This window comes from Rhinatrema bivittatum, chromosome 13 (genome assembly GCF_901001135.1).
Source record: "Rhinatrema bivittatum chromosome 13, aRhiBiv1.1, whole genome shotgun sequence".
Taxonomy (NCBI): Eukaryota; Metazoa; Chordata; class Amphibia; order Gymnophiona; family Rhinatrematidae; genus Rhinatrema; species Rhinatrema bivittatum.
In genome coordinates, this window is record NC_042627.1 from 16,360,076 (window position 1) to 16,377,894 (window position 17,819).

The 17,819-nt window shown below is 43.0% G+C and overlaps 1 protein-coding gene across 3 annotated transcripts in view; it reads right to left on the reverse strand.

Annotated features, from left to right (window-relative positions):
• Positions 1 to 9,101, reverse strand: part of LOC115075195 (uncharacterized threonine-rich GPI-anchored glycoprotein PJ4664.02-like) — a 32,763-nt gene extending 23,662 nt beyond the window's left edge. The window contains exons 1-3 of one of the 3 annotated variants that reach the window (XM_029575439.1): positions 8,972 to 9,026; positions 7,758 to 7,842; positions 55 to 6,353 (exon numbers count right to left, since the gene is read on the reverse strand). In XM_029575439.1, the coding sequence (XP_029431299.1) occupies positions 55 to 6,342 (6,288 nt within the window). In that variant the 5' untranslated portion in view covers positions 6,343 to 6,353; positions 7,758 to 7,842; positions 8,972 to 9,026. Of the gene's footprint in view, positions 1 to 54; positions 6,354 to 7,757; positions 7,843 to 8,971 lie in introns of all 3 variants that reach the window. The other 2 variants (XM_029575440.1, XM_029575441.1) reach the window with 2 other exon arrangements.
• Between the last annotated feature and the right edge of the window lie 8,718 nt (positions 9,102 to 17,819).

Sequence of the window (17,819 nt, forward strand, 5' to 3'; positions counted from 1 at the left end):
AAAGATGGAAGTTAAAGATGTTTATGAGATAGGAAAATTAGACCTAATACTTACAGTTAGGATTACTTCATGCTCCAGTTTCTTATAAGCAGAAGCTGATTGGTTCTGAAATTCTTCTATGAATTGAATCCCAGTAATACGGAACCTCAGTGGTAGACTCCTCAAGTTAGGCAAACTTGTTTGTACTAGAGTACTTATTCTCTTTGTGGGTAGTTCAAAGAGGGGCTCATCTGACTGTGATGCTAGTGGTTCCAGCAGTGTTGTATCAATTTTGGTAACAGTTGTAGTCGTCACCCATTTGGGCATCTTATAAGTCCGTGATTGGATTGATGTGATCTTTGGTTCTCTAATAAGGATAGGGTCAGTTCTAGATTGTGCTGCTGCTAGCTTTGTAGTAAGGAAAGACTCTGTTGAAGATGCTACTGGTGCTGTATGGAGGGGTAATTGAGATGATATTCTTGCATCAAGTATTTGTGAAGATGCCAATGGAGATATTGGACTTGTACCAAGGTGGTGTTCTTTTGCAGATGATAGCAGGGACACTGACCTTGTACTATGTAAGTGATCCTTTGCAGATGCCAATAGTGATACTGCTGGTCTGGTTCCAATGAGAGATTCCCTTGTAGGCTCAGATAAAGACAACCATGAAGAGGACAGTGTGGCATTTTCTAGAGTTCCAATAGACAAACTAGATAGATGTCTGGAGGTTGAACTTAAGAGTGATAAAAATGTAGTCCTGTTACTATAATCCTGGTGAATACGAAAAGCTGTAGAACTGTGTAAATCAGGATGTGTGTGAGTGTTATTGGACAGTAAGGAAGCTGTATGGCTTTTTTCAAGAGACATAGACCTAACCATTGTACTATAACTTGATGGCACTGCTGTTGAGTTTAGCAAGATATGTGGAGAAGCAGTATAGTGCTGATGGCCAACAGTACCTGGAGAACTTGTTCTACCCATGTACAACTTCATGACATTTACAGCTCCTAGTGATGCTGAAGTTATGCTGTCACTTAAAGTAGGTGTCACCAGAGTGGAGTTTTGAGTAAAAGTTATAGGTGGCTGTAAATGAGGGTGGCCTGTAGAACGGGCATCATCCAACAGTACCATTGTAGTACTGCTTATCCAGTGGGGAGCTTGGAATGCAGTACCCATGCTATAATTAGATCTAGCAGTATCATTGGGCTGAAGAGAAGCAGAGTAGTGCTGAAAAACTGACAAGTCTGTGGAATTGGTGGGGAGATGGTGGACCACAGTACTTGTTACTTTAGTTGGATAGACAAAAGCTATAAGTCTCTTTGATGTTCCATTGAAAAGATTTGTAGGGCTCAACTTAAATATAGATGTGCTTGCCAAACTTCTAAATATTACTTCTGTTGTGAAATTTATGGTCCTGGGTAACAAGGGCTTCCAACTACTGGACACCTCTGGAAAAGCTGTCACATTAAGCTGAAGAGGAGAGAAATATGAAGACTGTGCACATATGGCATTTTGGCAAGTTGGCTGTGTTGAAGCATTAATGTTGCTTTCTACCACACTTGATAAGTTAAAGATTAGAGAAGTTTCTGCAACAGAATAGGAACCAGTAGTTGCAGTATGTCTGTCAATACTTCTAGAGGAAGAAGCAGCCAGAACTTTATAGTCCAGGTCAGCATGCTGCATTTTAGTATAAGCAGCAGAAGTTCTGATGGAAATACTGGAAGCATTGGGTTTCTCAGAGCCAAGCATTCTAGTTAATGATGCTGGAAGTGGTGTAGAAAGATCACGTTTCCATACAGCTAAAGATGGGCTGGGATGTGCTGTCCCCCTTTCTGCTATGCTGGTGGATGATGCAGTAGGTTGGGATGTAGCTAGAACAGTTTCCTTTCCAAGCAATGAAAAGTTTGGGAGTGGCTCTGTTCCCAAGAAGCCATTGTGCAATAGAGAAGAAATAGTACTGGGCATAACATTGTCTGTTACTGTGGGGACAGTGTGAATACTAGCTTCTGTACCAGTAGGTTGTAAAAGATCAGGCAAGTCATCAAACATCAATTTCTCCATGTCAAATCTTTCTGGAATGCTGGGAAAAGGTATGGTAGACTTGGATAAACTTAACATTGTTAAGGTGGTCAGCCGATCCTTAGGTAATTTTGTTCTCCAAGATGCAACTTTAGTGTGGAGCAGATCTGAAGAATCTGTGGTAGTAGCTATTTGTGAAGCTGCAAGAAATTCTGATGCTGTAAAGTGTGCATTTTCCTTTTTATGAGCAGTAAAATTTAGTGGCACTTCAGCTTCTCTGTTCCATTGATGATTGCTTTCACTAGCATTTATCATGCTGGCCCCCGAAACATTTTCAATCATTTTGGAATAGCTAGGAGGCACAGATCTGTTCATTAGTGCAAAATGAGGAATCTGTGTAGACAACTTAGATGCTGGACTAACTTTAATATCACTTTCTGTGAAAGTGGTTTTTGGCCAGTCTCCACCATTCAGATTAGGACCTAATGTACTGCTGACAAGAGGACTTGGAGCTGTAGTACTAGATAAGAGCAACCAGTTACCCAAGACAGGGGCTGCAGATGTACAAGTCAAACAGCTGGTAAACACTATACTGTTATTTCTCATGTTAACTGGTTGTGTTAAGGAATCTAAATGCCCTGTGGGTAAAGTTCTTTTTGAGCGATTAGTTCTTATAGTAGGAGCACCAGATTGAAGAGCTGGTAACACATTTATTACTGTAGAATGATTTAATTTGGTCAAGCCACTAAATGACGAAGACCCACCAACAACTGCATCCAGTTGAAGCATACTGGTGATGTTATACAACACATCCATAAACCTACTATCCGTGGTAGCCAAGACGGTTGATTGTTTTAGAGAGAAAAGAGAAACATTCTTTTTTACAACAGGGGGCTCATAAGAAGGAGCTACACTTAAACCTGAAGAGTTAGGAACAGAGCCACCTCTTGAAACATTTAAGGAGCCTGGCAAACTGATATGAGCATCCAGGTTGTTTATCATTGTAGTAGGATGGGTAGAATACTCTTTAGTCTTACTGATTTCAGTCCCCATCGTTAGTGGCTCAGTGAAAGCTATAGTAGAGAATGACTTTAGAGTACTACTGTATGCTGTCTGGGAAGCTTCTAAGGCAATGCCTGAAACACCAGAAATATCGTCAATGTGCAACTGCAGGCTGCCAGAGCTGTTTGAGTTCGTAAGAGTTCTTGGTGTACTGGAACTAGTAAGGTTAGCCGTTGACTTGAAAACTGGGAAAGAAGTCACAGTGGACAAAAGTGCAGAGGGATCTGCAGCAAGATGGAAGGCATTACTCTTAGCCAATGAGCCGATAGGCTGGGTTACGATAATGGGAGATGGAATTACACTGGATGTAGCTGCAACAGGAACTTGTTCAGATGTGACATGAGATTGTGTAGCCATGTCTGTCATGACAGATAGGGAGCTGGATGCATTTGTGCTAGGTACCAGATTGGTCTCTTTTTGGGTTGAGAGGATAAGTTCTGGCATAGCTTGATAGAGAGAAGTATGACTCATGACAGAAACAGTGGTAGAGTTGCTGCTCACAATATTTGATGCATTCATGGGGAGATAATCTGTCATAATGATCCCTGGGGAGCCTTTAGAGACCAGACTGGAGAGGTTTGAAGTTGTAAGAAAGTCTTCACTCACTGCTGAGACATTTTGTTCTGTGGTAGGTGATGGTATAGGAGCATGCCGTTGTCCAGTAGTAGCAGTAAATGGAATAAGCCGTATGAAATCTGTAGGGCTAACACCCTCAATTATGTTTGTTTGGTGGCTAGGAGTCCCCATGCTAGATCCAGTTATACTAACATACTTCTCTGTAGAAGTGGGACCACCAAGTTCTCCATGAAGTGTTAATTTAGGAAAGTCTTCGTGAATGGTTAGATAACCTGGCATGACAGGAGTGCTCTGTATTGGCCAGGGAGGAAGATCTGTGGTAGATGCTGATTTTTCTTGCAAGGCCTCCGAATATGAAGCATACTGCTGCTGGAAAGCAGGAGTGTGTTTCAGGGGAACAGTAGCATTTAATTTAGCACTCAGGTCAGAAGCAGTACTCAGAAGAGCTTCGTGAGGTAGCTGGGTAACAATATCAGCATCCTCCTTGTTCCCATTTATTGGCTCTTTTCCAACAGTGGAATACGTGGAATTAGTGGATGGAAGATATGGAGAGGTTAAAGCTCCCAAAATAAAAGTTTCAGTAACTGACTTCACAACATGGGCTCCTGATTCAGACACTGTTGGAAACAAAGAGCTTGCTAACTTGGTAAAGCCTTTTGTACTAGTGGTATTCATTATGTTAGTGAACCTGGCTGCAGGTGTCGTGTCTATGGATGGAGATGAAACCCAGAATGAACTAGTGGCTCTCTGTGCAGCAGGGTCCACTCTGGGTATCCAATCCATGCTTGGAAGGACTGTGGAAGAGACTGGATCAGATCTACTGCTGATTTTATTCACAGTTTTTTCAGTAGAACTGAACTTAAATGGAACAGTGCTTCTAGGGCCTGGGAGAATTAAAGTATTTGAAGAGATATAATATTTTTCAGGTCTTCTCACAGATACCATTTTAGAGGTTAAATCAGCAGCATTTTCAGAGACCGAGAGGGCGCTAACCTTTGGAAATCCATGGATCTCCGTGATACTCTCTGCTAGTCTAGAAACAGTGGGCAATATAAGCTCAGGCTTAGAGGTGACTGCTGATGCAGTAAATCCCAGTCTGAAAGGAGCAGTGGTGCTTCTAAAACCAGAGCGCACCATATGTGAAGAGAGACTCCTAGAATCCAGCAGGGTTAATAAGTTAGCACTTCCAGGGACAGATTGATGAGGGATATCTGATGCAATCCAGTCCTCATGAGTTACTCCTTCTCCAACAGGCTGCATTTTGAGATCTAAGTCTGTAGTGTTTGGAAAGCCCTTGACCTGCACCAACACTGAAGACGTATTGCCCTCGTGAAAGGTTTTGTTTGAAGTAGGCTTAAAGGATAGAGCAGCATTGCTGGAGCTTGAGGGGGAAACAAGTTTAGATACCTCTGCAAGTTCAGTGGTAATCTCAGATTGTTTTGATAAGGAATCTGTAGCAGCTGCAGACCCAAAATGTTTTATAGAACTTGAGGTGCCCAGTATTTGAGTGATCCTGCTTTCAGTTAACCCCAGGTTAGATGATATTTCTGAGCTTTTAGACCTTGCAAGAGACCCATCTGACATCTGACTATGTACCATGGTTCCTAGGCTAGATGCAGGGTCAGCCATGTTATTTAAATCAAGAGAGGTATCTGATGTGGAGCTGTGATCCAGGCAAGTTAATGCAGAGTGATCTTTTCCAGTCAGTGCTGTGTGTGTTTTATTTAATATAGATGGAACAAGAGAACTAGAAACTGGTTCAGTGGTAGAAAGTGCAATATTTTGCAAGACTTTTGGTATCAATTCTGATATTGGCAAGTGGGTAGTCCCAGGCAGTTTTACATTCCCAGAGAACAACCCAAATGGGTGTCCTACACGCCCCATCCAAGGCCTGAACTTCAGATCATTGGCTGCACTCCGTATCTTGGCATCATTGGAGACCATAATCCTGCTCTCGTCTTGATGGGCTTGGGATTTTCCAGACCATGCCCTCTTTCCCCCAAAAAGAGAAGCAACCCAGCTCTCCAAGGCATGATGCCAAGCTCTCTTTGCAACCGTGGACGTTGAAGAAAATGAATGTATTTTGGATTGGAAGGAAGGGGCCACCTCAGTATTAAAGTCCAATGATTCTCTGGCTTCCTTCTTTGATCGGTGATGGGTCTTCATCTTTAATGCATGAAGACTTTCATAGACCTTTCTGGTAGAGGAAGAGGGAGTGGAAAGCTGACTAGTTACATGCAAATCCAAAAGCTTGCTAATATCTTTCGTTTGAGAGGATGGAGTGTGTGTGTTTAAAGTTCCTCTGGCAGCAATCAAGACTGCTGTGTCTAAATTTTGTTGCAATAAGCTCCTCCATCTCCATGCAATATAGTCCCGAATAGGTAGTTTTAATTTCAGTGAAGCCTCACATTCATAACTCCAGCATGGCAATGGAACAGACTGCATATATGGAGAAGGGGATGTTGAAGGCCTTCCTGCAGGCACTCCTGTATTATGTGCATAAGTGCTGGTGATAAGACAGGTGACCATAACCAAGAAGCCTTGTAATTGTCTTGACCTCCCACAAATGATAGCAAAAGGTGGGGTAAATCCCATGTTCTTCCATGTCCCCCTGTGTCTCTTCCAGGCTGTCACTGGAGAATCTTCATGGTGGGTATCCATATTTTTTAAACATCCTCTCTTGTTGGTCATAGCTGAATCCTTCATAGCAGACACTGCTTTAAAAAAACAAACCACGTTTAGAATGAATTTCACTAGAAAGACATGAAATATACCAGGCAAATGTCAATTAATGAACTAGAGCAGGTTCTGAGTTGAGTATCATGCTTCCATCAATTAAATGCAAAATTTGCTGATGAATTAAAATGAAGCAGTAATAAGGGGCCAATAAATGCTTTTAAAAGTATTGTTTATTGTAAGAAAGTGTAAAATGAGATTAAATTAATCCAACTACATTCGGATTGCTGCTCTCTAACATGCAAATAGCTCTAAAGCTAAAGGTTTGGCATGTGGAACCAAGTGCACAGAAATACTCATTTATAATCTGAGAATTTGCTAACACATTTATGTAGTGGGACTGAACCTCTAAAGAAAACTGAGTCTTGAGGACCCTCGTATTCAAGATGGGATACAATAGGAATGTAGACCAAAAATAGTAGGGACGCCAACTAGGGAGTCAAGTTGGTCCCTGGACCTAATTTCCCTGTCTATGTTGTGTTATGACAGGATATACAGTTTTGGTAGGATTTTATGGGCTAGCACAGACAAGCATATGCAAAGAGATAGGACACCTGAGTAATTAATCTAGCTAATGACATGTCTTCAGCACATTTAGGGAGATTTTACAGATATTGGAAGTAACTGGCAAACACTGGTCATGTACACACCAGGTGGAGAGTTCACCCAACAAGTACAGTTAACCACACATCCAACCAGGACCCAGGGTGAAAAGGTTACCTGTAACTGAGGGCTATTTCTGAACAGAGCAGGTCAGTGATGTCAAAGATGTGGAAAGTCCAATGGCCCAATGAACATGACCTTAACCCAGCAGTCTAGTACACTTTCCACCCCTGTGAATCTCCCTGGCCTATGGGTTGGTGATCACCTACACCTATGAGCTGGATATTTAGTACACATTAATCCAAATAATGCTCAAGGCAAGTTACATTAGTAATTCAGGTACAAAAGTCCCAGCCCCAGAGCTATTAGAATCTAAACTTCACAAGGAGTATCAGTGAAAGAAGTAGGGATTTCAGAACTGGCTTTCCTGGCTCTCAGCCCATTGCTATAATTTTTTTTTGAGCTTTGACACTGGAGTGCTGTACCTTTTAATAAGGTTTACACAACCTAGGTGTTAATAGTGTCAACAGCAAGGGAAGCATCCTCAGGCAGGACACTCCCAACTTCAGCTAGTGCTTAGACGAGGGAATAAGCAAAGGATTCTGTGCATGTTTTCTATAAATGAGTAGACAGAAGGGCAAACAGATCCAGGAAGTGATATACTAATGTTACAAAAAAAAAAAAGACCAGACTAGCACGATGGACACAAAGGGATTCTGGCCCCTCCCCCAAACATGCAGATCAGCCTCCTCTCCCCAATATTTGTTTCATGCAAGACCTACCATGCCAACTGAGAGGTTGCAGGTCTTTTCCTTGAGGAGATTCTCAGGACACTACCCTCCCCTCAGCTTCTTCTAGAAAGGAAATCTACCAAATATAAAGTTTGTGTTGATAAACATTGAAGTTTCCTTAGCTCTGATCACATGAGAAGCCAAAGCATATAAATCATATTTTAATGGATTGAAACTGTGCCCGACAGTTCCTCTATTGGTAAACATCCAGCAATAATGTCTTTAACCAGAGGGGCATTAAATATGAACAGCCCACTGGCTCAGTACCAAGTGCTGTGTACTATCATGCAAAGGAGTTGGAGTTGATGCCTGGTCCAGGCTTAGACACCACAGGCTGGTTGGAGATGCTGCTAAGACAGCATTTATGGCCATGGATTTTTTTTTTTGGGGGGGTGCAGTAAGTAGGCATACTGTACTATAAGGGCTTTAATTACCTACTCACCAAGCTCAAGAGCTTGTTTGAATTTTAACCTTTGCTTTATAAAAACATGTTTAATTAAACAAATGAACAGCTTATGGTACATTACATAGGAAAAAAAAATCAAAAGCATTGACCAAGCCTTTGTGCTTACATCATACAAGAAGTTATTTTTAACTTGATATCCAGAATATCATGCTGAATAAATATACTTGAAAGTGAAATACAATAATGACCAAAACCAGGAATCAACAGGGCACTTACACTAACCAACATCTTTTTACCTGCAAGGTTAGAGCTTGTAGACAAACATTGAACAGGATTTTGATATCAAACAGCAGGAAGCCAATATATTTTCACATCCAAATCTTTTGCAGTGCTAATCATTAGAGTGCACCCCACTAACAAAGCAACACCACCAGGTTTATTTTCATAGCATGCCACAGACTATTCAAGGAGGGAATGTAGTGTAAGCAGGGCACCTATGGAGACAGCCCGAGTCTGAGCATCAAACAGACAAAAAGCAAAACCAAAAACACAAATACACACAAGCCAAAAGTACCAGGAAGTAAAAGTTAGAGTCCAAAAAAAAGCCCAAGCAGAGGGAGGTTGTGGATGAAAGCGGACAGCCACATGGAGACCAAGAGACCACGGAAAGGCATTAGTGAAAGGTAGTTTACAACGCTGAGCTTTATGAATGCTTTGCTAGCACTAAAAGCAAAAGGCAGACCCGTTACCTCGATGTGAACTCCAAGGGCAACGTTAGAATAACAAAACATTTATTTACCTTCCTACCGATTCACAGGGAGGAGAGAGAAAGAAAGCCCCCAGCCTCCTCGCCCTGCTTCTTTTATTTCCTTTAGGTTGCCTGCCTGGGGTTGTTCATTGTCAGGTGTGGGGAATTTCCTTATTTGGTCCAATTAGAACCCAATTTAGACGAAACTTCTGCTGTAAACCAGCCCCCTGCTCCCGCCGGGAGGGCAGAACCCGGTCCCTTTTTTTTTTTTTTTATTATCTTGTTTTGGAGACGGAGCCCTGCAAGGTGGGGGTGGGGGGGGGGGAATAAAAATCCCGGAGCTTGGCCCAGCTGTTCCAGGCCGCGGTTCATTACGAGACAGAACAACAAAGTGCAGGATGAGGGAAGCTGTGGGTTTGAGAAACAATCGCTGGGGAATTTAAACGGTCAGAAAAAAAAAAAATAAATAAGTGGCACTGGCCCTGCTTTTGGATCTACATTAGGGATAGGCAAGTGCATGCATATACTGACACCCAGTCCCTGCCCCTGATTTACATCTTTTTTGAGTTGGTACCTTGCCCAGATCAACCCAAAAGTGCTGGATCCAGTCCTGATTTTGCCCCATTGCATGCATGGAGTTGTAGTTCTGTAGGACTATGTCGCCTTGCAGCATTGAATCAGTCTGAATCCTGTGTCTTTATGTGAAACTTAATACTGAACAATATCAAATATTTACTTCTTAGCTTCATAATGGTATGGATCTTCATTTTCAGTTTTTATTTTATTTTTCCCAGAATTTCTTTTTTTTTTTTTTTTACCAGAGCAACTCAGCAGAAAAAATGACATTTTTCCAGGTAAATATTTTTGTTCTTGTAATAAACAATGATAAATTCCGATGAAAAATAAAAACTGAAAACGAAAGTGTGTTCAAAAACTTTAAACATGTCTCCGTCTCAGGAATGAAATAATAAAAAGAACAAGGGCGTAGCATAAAGATGGTCTAGGTCTTAACTACCCAATGCATCATCTAAACCAGTGGTTCCCAACCTGGGGGTCTGCCAGACCATCACAGGGAGTCCCCCAGAAGGGAGCAACCCAAGGGCAACTGCTGAGGAATACAGCGCGCTGGTCTCCTCTCCGAGAAGCTCTGCGCTAAGGCTCCTGATGCCTGACCCCCCATTGCTTGACATTTTGCCAGGGAGAGGAAGATCCCAGCCTTAAGCAGCCCAAACTGGCAGGGAAGAGTGAGGCTGATTGTCACCAGGCAGAGACTGAAGCTTCAACAAGAGGAGGAGGGGGGGGGGGGAAATGTGGTGCCCCCAGCACCTTCAACAGCCACTGCAGAGAGGAAGTGTTATGGCCATGTTGGGGATCAGGGGAAAGGGGCCATAGTGGGAATCTGCACCCAGAAAGGGAAAGAGTCATAGGGAGGAGAGGAGAGGGCGAGCATGGCAGGGAAAGCACTTGGAAAGGGTCAAGGGAAGAGGCCTGGATGGAGAGCTATAAACTGCTTGGCGCCTTAAGCATGAGGCAGCAATCTATTGTGCCCAGATGTTTGCATTTTTATGCAATTAGTCCTGTGTTGATTTTTATTGAGATATGTTGTATTCTTAGTGCCGTAGTTGACTTATTTGAAGTTTAATTCTGTTGTACATTTTACCTACTTTAGTCCTCCTTCACGCTAGAACTGTTAAATCTTCTTTGGTCTGTATGTTTACCTTTTGAATATGTTGTACTATCAACCTTAGCGAACAGGTATTATACAGATCCACGTGCCAGGCAGCCACTCTGTGGAGGTCTACCTGCTCCCAAGCAACAGCTGGCCTCCTAGCTGTCTGCTCTTGGGCTGAGGGGTTTGTATAACACATACACCCCCCTCCCTCACTCATCCTTTCCTTTACTGACACGGTATTAGAGCAGCCTGCAAGTAGAACACATTTTGTTCAGTGTGGAGAAAACCTAAAAAGGGTTTTCTCCAGATTGTCTTTTAGGTGGCGTGAGGGCCCCAATATAAAGTCTTGTGGGGTGATTCGTGAAACTTGCCCTTAACACCACACAGGCCTTACATGTCCACTCTGTACTTTCTGTCCCAAACACCTGCAGCTGTACATTTATGCTCCCTAGAGATAAAACACCCCTAAGGCTTTATGTCATTTTCAAGTAGCCCTCTGACTGAAGACTTATGACATGATACCATTCGATGCCAGAGAGAAAGGCCATTGTTTAATCAGAGATGATATATCTTCACAATGTTACAGGCTAATGGTTTGTAATAGGTGCACTATATATCCTTCGCACAGCTAGAAACCGATTGGCCCCCAACAGAATGAAGACATAGCTAATGCACCTCTAGCCAAGCATTTCCACACCTATTCCACCAGACTGCATATGGAGATGAACACTAGCTAGCTGGTGCCCATCTCGCATGCACGCCCATGTACCCAACAGTTAGCAAAGAGTATGCTCTCTGGAGAAGGCGACTGGAGCTCCACAGTAAGGAGCTTCCTGTTAGCTCTTGCTGTCTCCCTTGGGAGCATACAATCAACTTTTGGTTGTATGCCATAGGCCATATGGTCTGGCATGCCAGAAAAGTGCCTAGTTGGAATGGCCACTGGCTCTCTAGCATGCAAGTCATGCGGATCCCAAACCTTTTATCTAGTGAAACCTTAAGAGAAAAAGCAAGGGGGAGAGAGAGAGAGAAGAGAGACCCTGAGGAAGCTCGCAATCACGGCAACTGTTTGCTTCATCTAACGGAGGGAGAGGTCCCGACCCTGCCTGACCGGAGTCTGCCACTGACGTCATCTGAAGGGGACGGTAGGCTACAAAACCGCCCCTTCCTGCGGCGCGCGGCTTTGTCTTGAAACAGGAGTGAAGATAACCCCCCTCCCCTCCTCCTACATTTGGGTTTCCGTGAGTACAAAATTTCCTATTATTTAAAATCTCTCTCCTACTCTCCAAAACCCCTGTCAGGCAATTTCCTTAATCAATAGTTTAATAGTCCTAGAGATACACGAAGAAGATCCCCAGATAATTTTCATTAAACTACCTATGCCACATTCCAAAAGAAAAGCGAGGATTAGGGAGCTGGAGTCTGGTGTCCCTGCCTCGGACATGCTACAACCGAAAATTGAGGGGTTCATGCTTCCAGTAGGGGTTACTACTACTCCCCGGCAATCCTTGGCGACCAATCCAGAGGAGCAACTGGAATGCTCGCCAGACATACAAGTCACCTTGAGCCCCGGAGCTCCGTCTACCCCCCCCCCCTTTCCCTCAGAAGTGTTATTCCCGGAATCCGGAGCAGTTGGATTTACGGAGGGCTTAGCACAGGGGGAAGTAATAACAACTCCCCTTGTAGTAAAAGCCTCTACTCCTAGAGAGAAAGAAAGAACATTGGGGGAATTAAGAAGTTTTATTGAGAGCCAAGGATCTGAGCTAAATCTGTTACGCCCTGCCATTCCTAAGCCTACTGAGGTCACAATGGACTCTATATGGACTGCAATAATGGTATTAGAAAAATCAGTGTCATCTCTGGTAGATGTGACTTCTAGCCTGGTGGGGAAAATTCAGCCTATGGAATCTAATATTTCCTTAAATATGGAAAATATAGCTAAATTAGATCAGAAAGTTATTACATTGCAAAATAATTACAATTGATTAAATCTGATATGATACATCAAAGAAAATTGGAAAATATAGAAAATTCTATTAGATACTTAAATCTTCGTATTCTCAATTTTCCATATTACGAAAAAATACCTCCTTTAGAAATGTTTAAAAAATATTTAACGGAAGTGTTAAAAATTCCTAAAGAGTTGATGCCTACATTAGCTAAAATATATATGACTACGGTGGCGCCTGTAACATCTGATGAATATGTACTTGAACCAGAGCTAGATCTAACTCAATTTCTTGAAACTTCTATGGAAACAAAGATAAATAAGAGAGGAACCCTGTTTATACAATGTGTATTTGCTCAAGATAGAGAAATGATACTAAAAGCTTTTTTCCATAATAGGAAATCACTTTTTCTGGGTCAGTCCATATGGATTTTCCCAGATATTACACATTCCACTCAGGAACGAAGGAAAAAGTTTCTTTCGATGAGAGATGAAGTTGTTGGTATGGGAGCTAAGTTTAGTCTTAAGTTCCCATGCCAATGCTTAGTGAATAGACAGGGTGTTAAAAAAATGTATACTTTGAACCCGATCAGTTACGAATTTTTTTAGACTCTAGATCCTTGTGAATTCAAATTAAAAACTATCTTGATTACGGTATAAGCAAATGATAGGTAACACCAATATCTCTAGCTCTATTAATTTCTACTAGATATTATTTTTAATTTTTCCTTACTCTGCTCAGTTTAGGAATTGTCTGTCGTTGCATTAATATTACATAGTAATTTGCAGATTAGGGAAAATTCTTCTTTTGTAAATGAATTACTTTCTTGCCATGTAATTATGGTATAATATGATAATGTTGATACTGCAAATTTACTTGTATTTTTCCAAATAATATGCTTGAATTGATGGTAAAAATTCTATAAATAAATAATAATAAAAAAAAAGAGAAAAAGCACACAATAAAAACAGACAAGCAGAAAGTGTTCTTTCAAACTTGTAACCATTTTATTACACAACAAATGTCAACAGATTAAAAGCAAGTCAACATTTTTGGTAATCATATTCTGCAAGGACTAGATATATAATTGCATATGACATTGTAAATGAAATGAACAGCACATTGAGTGTAGACCTCTACATACATTGTTACAGATTACAACATTATATATACAGTATAGCATCTTACCCTTTTGCACAAGCATGATTACAGCATAGAAAATGGAAGTGGCACCCCAATAGCTACAGTACAGCTCTAATGTTAGAGCTGATAGCAGCACAACTATGTGATATTGACTAAAAGGCCCCCAGACAGTCCATTTTGAAAGTGCACACGCAAAGGGGGGACAGCCTAAGGGTCAAGGCAGCAAAGGTTAAGTAGCAGGACCAGTACTGGAGAGTGCAGCATGGAGGCCGATGACCAGGAGAAGACACAGCAGTATGGAGGCAGCAGCAGGATGAGATGAGATGAGACACCAGCATGGAGGCAGCAGCAGGATGGGAATGAGATGAGACACCAGCATGGAGGCAGCAGCAGGATGGGAATGAGATGAGACACCAGCATGGAGGCAGCAGCAGGATGAAATGAGATGAGACACCAGCATGGAGGCAACAGCAGGATGGGAATGAGATGAGATGAAAGACACCAGCATAAGGAGGAGGAGATGAAACATGATGAGAAAAGCCAGCAGCTGGACTGTGATTGAAGGCTGGAGTATGGGCAGAGCATTGAGGAGGGCTTTAGAACTAAGCAGCCACACAAAAGTAGCAGACAGTAGACCATCATCTTCAGCAAGTCGGCACAGGAACTCTATAGTTAGGATGGGCCCAGCAGTCTTCTTACATCTAGCCAGCACAGGAACTCTCTCGAGGCCCAGCCAGGCTTGTTCAAAAAGTCTTGTTTTTAGGCATAACAGGGCATCAGTTGCAAACATTCATGGCCCTTTGCCACGCCGTGGCTTGCCACTTAGGGATGGCATGTCTTGGGGTGTGGGGGGGATAGGGCTACCTTTTGGTCATCTGTCAGGCCGAGATTGCTACTTGGCATAGAGTCTTATAATTATGCGGAAGGCACTGGTGGAGGATCCGGCGTTCTTTGGAGAATCTGGGTAAGGACGCCGGTGAGGTTATTTATTAACGTAGCCACTGTGGTGAAAGCTTGTATGTGGGCTGCCATCTAGTTATGCAAGGCCTGAGTCTGCCCTCTTCAGATGCACTAGCTCTGCCTGTATGTGGTGGAGGTGGACACCAGGGCTCCTTTCCAGCTGGTCCAACTGCTCGTGTATTGAGACCTCACTCGGTGGCTGGTGCCGGAGCTGGTACTGGTGCTGTGCTGATTGTGGGCAGAGTGGAGTGAAGGTTTGATCCTCCAGAGGTCACATAAGTGGGCTGCTCTGGCTGTGTGTGCTGGCCATGTGGTGTGCTGGAGCGAGGTTGCGCTGGCTCAATTGTATACCACTGCAGGCTGGGTTCCTCCATGAAACTAGAAAGATTTAGGCAGGCTTACAGGATCTGGCTGTGCTCAGGAGGCTGCTGCTCCTCTTCCTTTTCGCTGAACTATGTCTGAGCATCCACAAGCAAGGGGGCATGGAAAAGTGCTGCTGCACTGCTGATCCCTGGCTAACTGCTGGCCCCTGGGGCTGGATAGCTGGGACCGGCAGAGTCCTGGGCGAATCCTGAGGAAACAAAGAACACCACATAAGTAGCAAAGCCAAGAGGTACACACATGGACCATTTGGCAAGAGATGCACACTTTGCATGTCAATCCATGTGAGCATCTTATGCCAAATGATATGCACAACTGTAGCAGCCTTGCCATTTACAGTTGAGGTGAATTTAACAGTTCCAGCTATAGCGTGGTGTCCAGCCACTTAGCCATGCCCTCAAACACACCCGGTCTCAGCCGTTGGACAATGCGCCCACCCATGGACATCAGCGCAACTGGGCAAGGGACTCCTCCGTCAGTCTGCTGTATGTTCCTGTTGTAATTCACCACCTGGGTCTTTAAGTTCCAGGACCTATGGGCCACCTGCTCCCCACTGTGTCTCATACCATTGTGCCTTGATGATGGTGCACCAGATCTGGTCTTTGACTGCCCTCAAGGTCTTGGCCACATTGTTGCTGAACAGCACAGCATAATGGTTCCAGGACCCCAGTGATGATCATCGCATTGTCCTCTGGGATGAACTTTAAAGCCCTCAGACGAATGCGCCCTGCTGCCTGGAGAGAGTGCCAATTTCACTTCTGGAGAGGTGTCCCTTTCCTCGCTCTCACTCCTCTCTCCCCTCCTGCACCTGCCCTCGCTGTCTATCCCTAGCCTGTCTTCCTCCCACCAGACTCTCCTGCCTATCCTGTTTCCCCTCCCTAACTCTACTCCTCTCCTTGTCCCGACTCCTCCTCTTCCCCTTTCTCCCCCTGCCTCTCTTGCTCCATCCTCCACATTCAACACCACCACACCTCACCACTCCTCCTCACACAAACACAAAGACGACAAACTGACAAAAACTTTCACTCACACAAAGAAGACAAAAGAACAAGGTAAAGGGGAATCAGATGAGAACAGAAGCAGGACAGTGCACTCAGGAAATCGAAACCTATAAGCTCCTACTCTCACTAATCCATTCATCAACTCTCTTCTCTCTCCAATGCCTGACACACCCTAAAAAGAGGCAGCTGCAGGAAGCTGGTATATGTAAACAAAAAAATTAACGCACCACACACAAATCAGCATACGCCGAGTAAAATGACGTATGATGCATTGCGAGATGTGATAATTTCCTCTGCCATGTGATACACAGGAAATTAACCTAACCATGCCATGTTTTATCTAGAATGCTATTTCTGCTATAATTATAGCAATTTGATGAATCTAGGCTTTTTATTTTATTTATTATTTTTTTATATACCGACATTCGATCTGAGATATCACATTGGTTTACATTCAGGTACTGTAGGTATTTCCCTATCCCCAGAAGGCTTACAATCTAAGTTTGTACCTGAGGCAATGGAGAGTAAAGTGACTTGCCCAAGGTCACAAGGAGCGACAGCGGGACTCGAACCCTGGTCTCCTGGTTCATAGTCCACTGCTCTAACCAGTAGGCTATTCCTCCACCCCTTTAGACTGTTAGCCCCTCTGGCGACAGGGAAATACCCACAGTACCTGAGTAGAAGTGGCCAAAAGATAGAATATAAACAAACAACAGAATATGTAAATGGCACGTGGCATTTATAAAATTACTACAGCATTAGAAAGAGAGAATATATCTCATACATTTTCATTGCGGATATTCTGACAACCAGACTGCCTGGGGGATCTCCAGGACAGGTTTGGGAAGCCATGGTGTAGAAAAAGACCACATTTATCCTCAACTGGAATAAAGAAAGGAGTCAAGACAGGCACAAGGAAATAGATAAGCATTTTGGATGAATGAATACACTGAAGCCAAGATGAGGACAATCAGTAAAAAGTACATAACAGTAAAGCTGTTTGTTCCCTGTGATATTCCTTAGGCCTCCTTTTGGCTTGACATGTGCTACCAAGCATCCTCTGTGAATAAAACAGCCACAGAAAATTATATGGCTCTAGGAGTAGTAGAGGGGGACAGATCTGTATCTGTTTATGAGAAAAGCCCTTTTATTTTTATTGCAATCCCTAAACAGAATATACTAGATCACATTAATTTGTCTGTGTTATTCTATTATGCTAAGTATAGTTGAATACATGAGGTACATAGGGCAAAAATTATTTGATCTCTACATTACTCGTTAAAAAAAAACAAACCACCACCACCATTAAATGGGATTGAACTAGTTTGTCCTCCACACATTTCAAGCAGATTTTAATGCTCTCGCTAAACTGAATTAAAAACAACTAAAAATTGTAATCAAGGACTTATATTTTTACTGTAGTTTTCATGATCCAAACTAGGACCATGCCATGCCCTCCCGCCTCCTCAAAAATTGTGTTGTTTTCATATCACGATACTGCAATCCAAAACAAATGTACCCATTTCTAGAAAACAGACTTAAGAAGTAATAAAGTCTGAAGTCCAGCTCTAAGCAGACTTGCTCATCTGTAGATTAATGATTTAGGGATCCCACACGATAATTTTAAAATGACAAAGTAATATAGCAGTAGTTGGCAGATAAAGACCTCACAGCTTGGGTGACCAACTGCCCGGTTTTCGACTGGACAGCCCGGTTTTGCAGCCTGTTGTACGGTGTCCGGTTGCAAGCTTAACCGGACACTGTAAAACCCGGTCGGGCAAGGCCAGGGGCCAAGT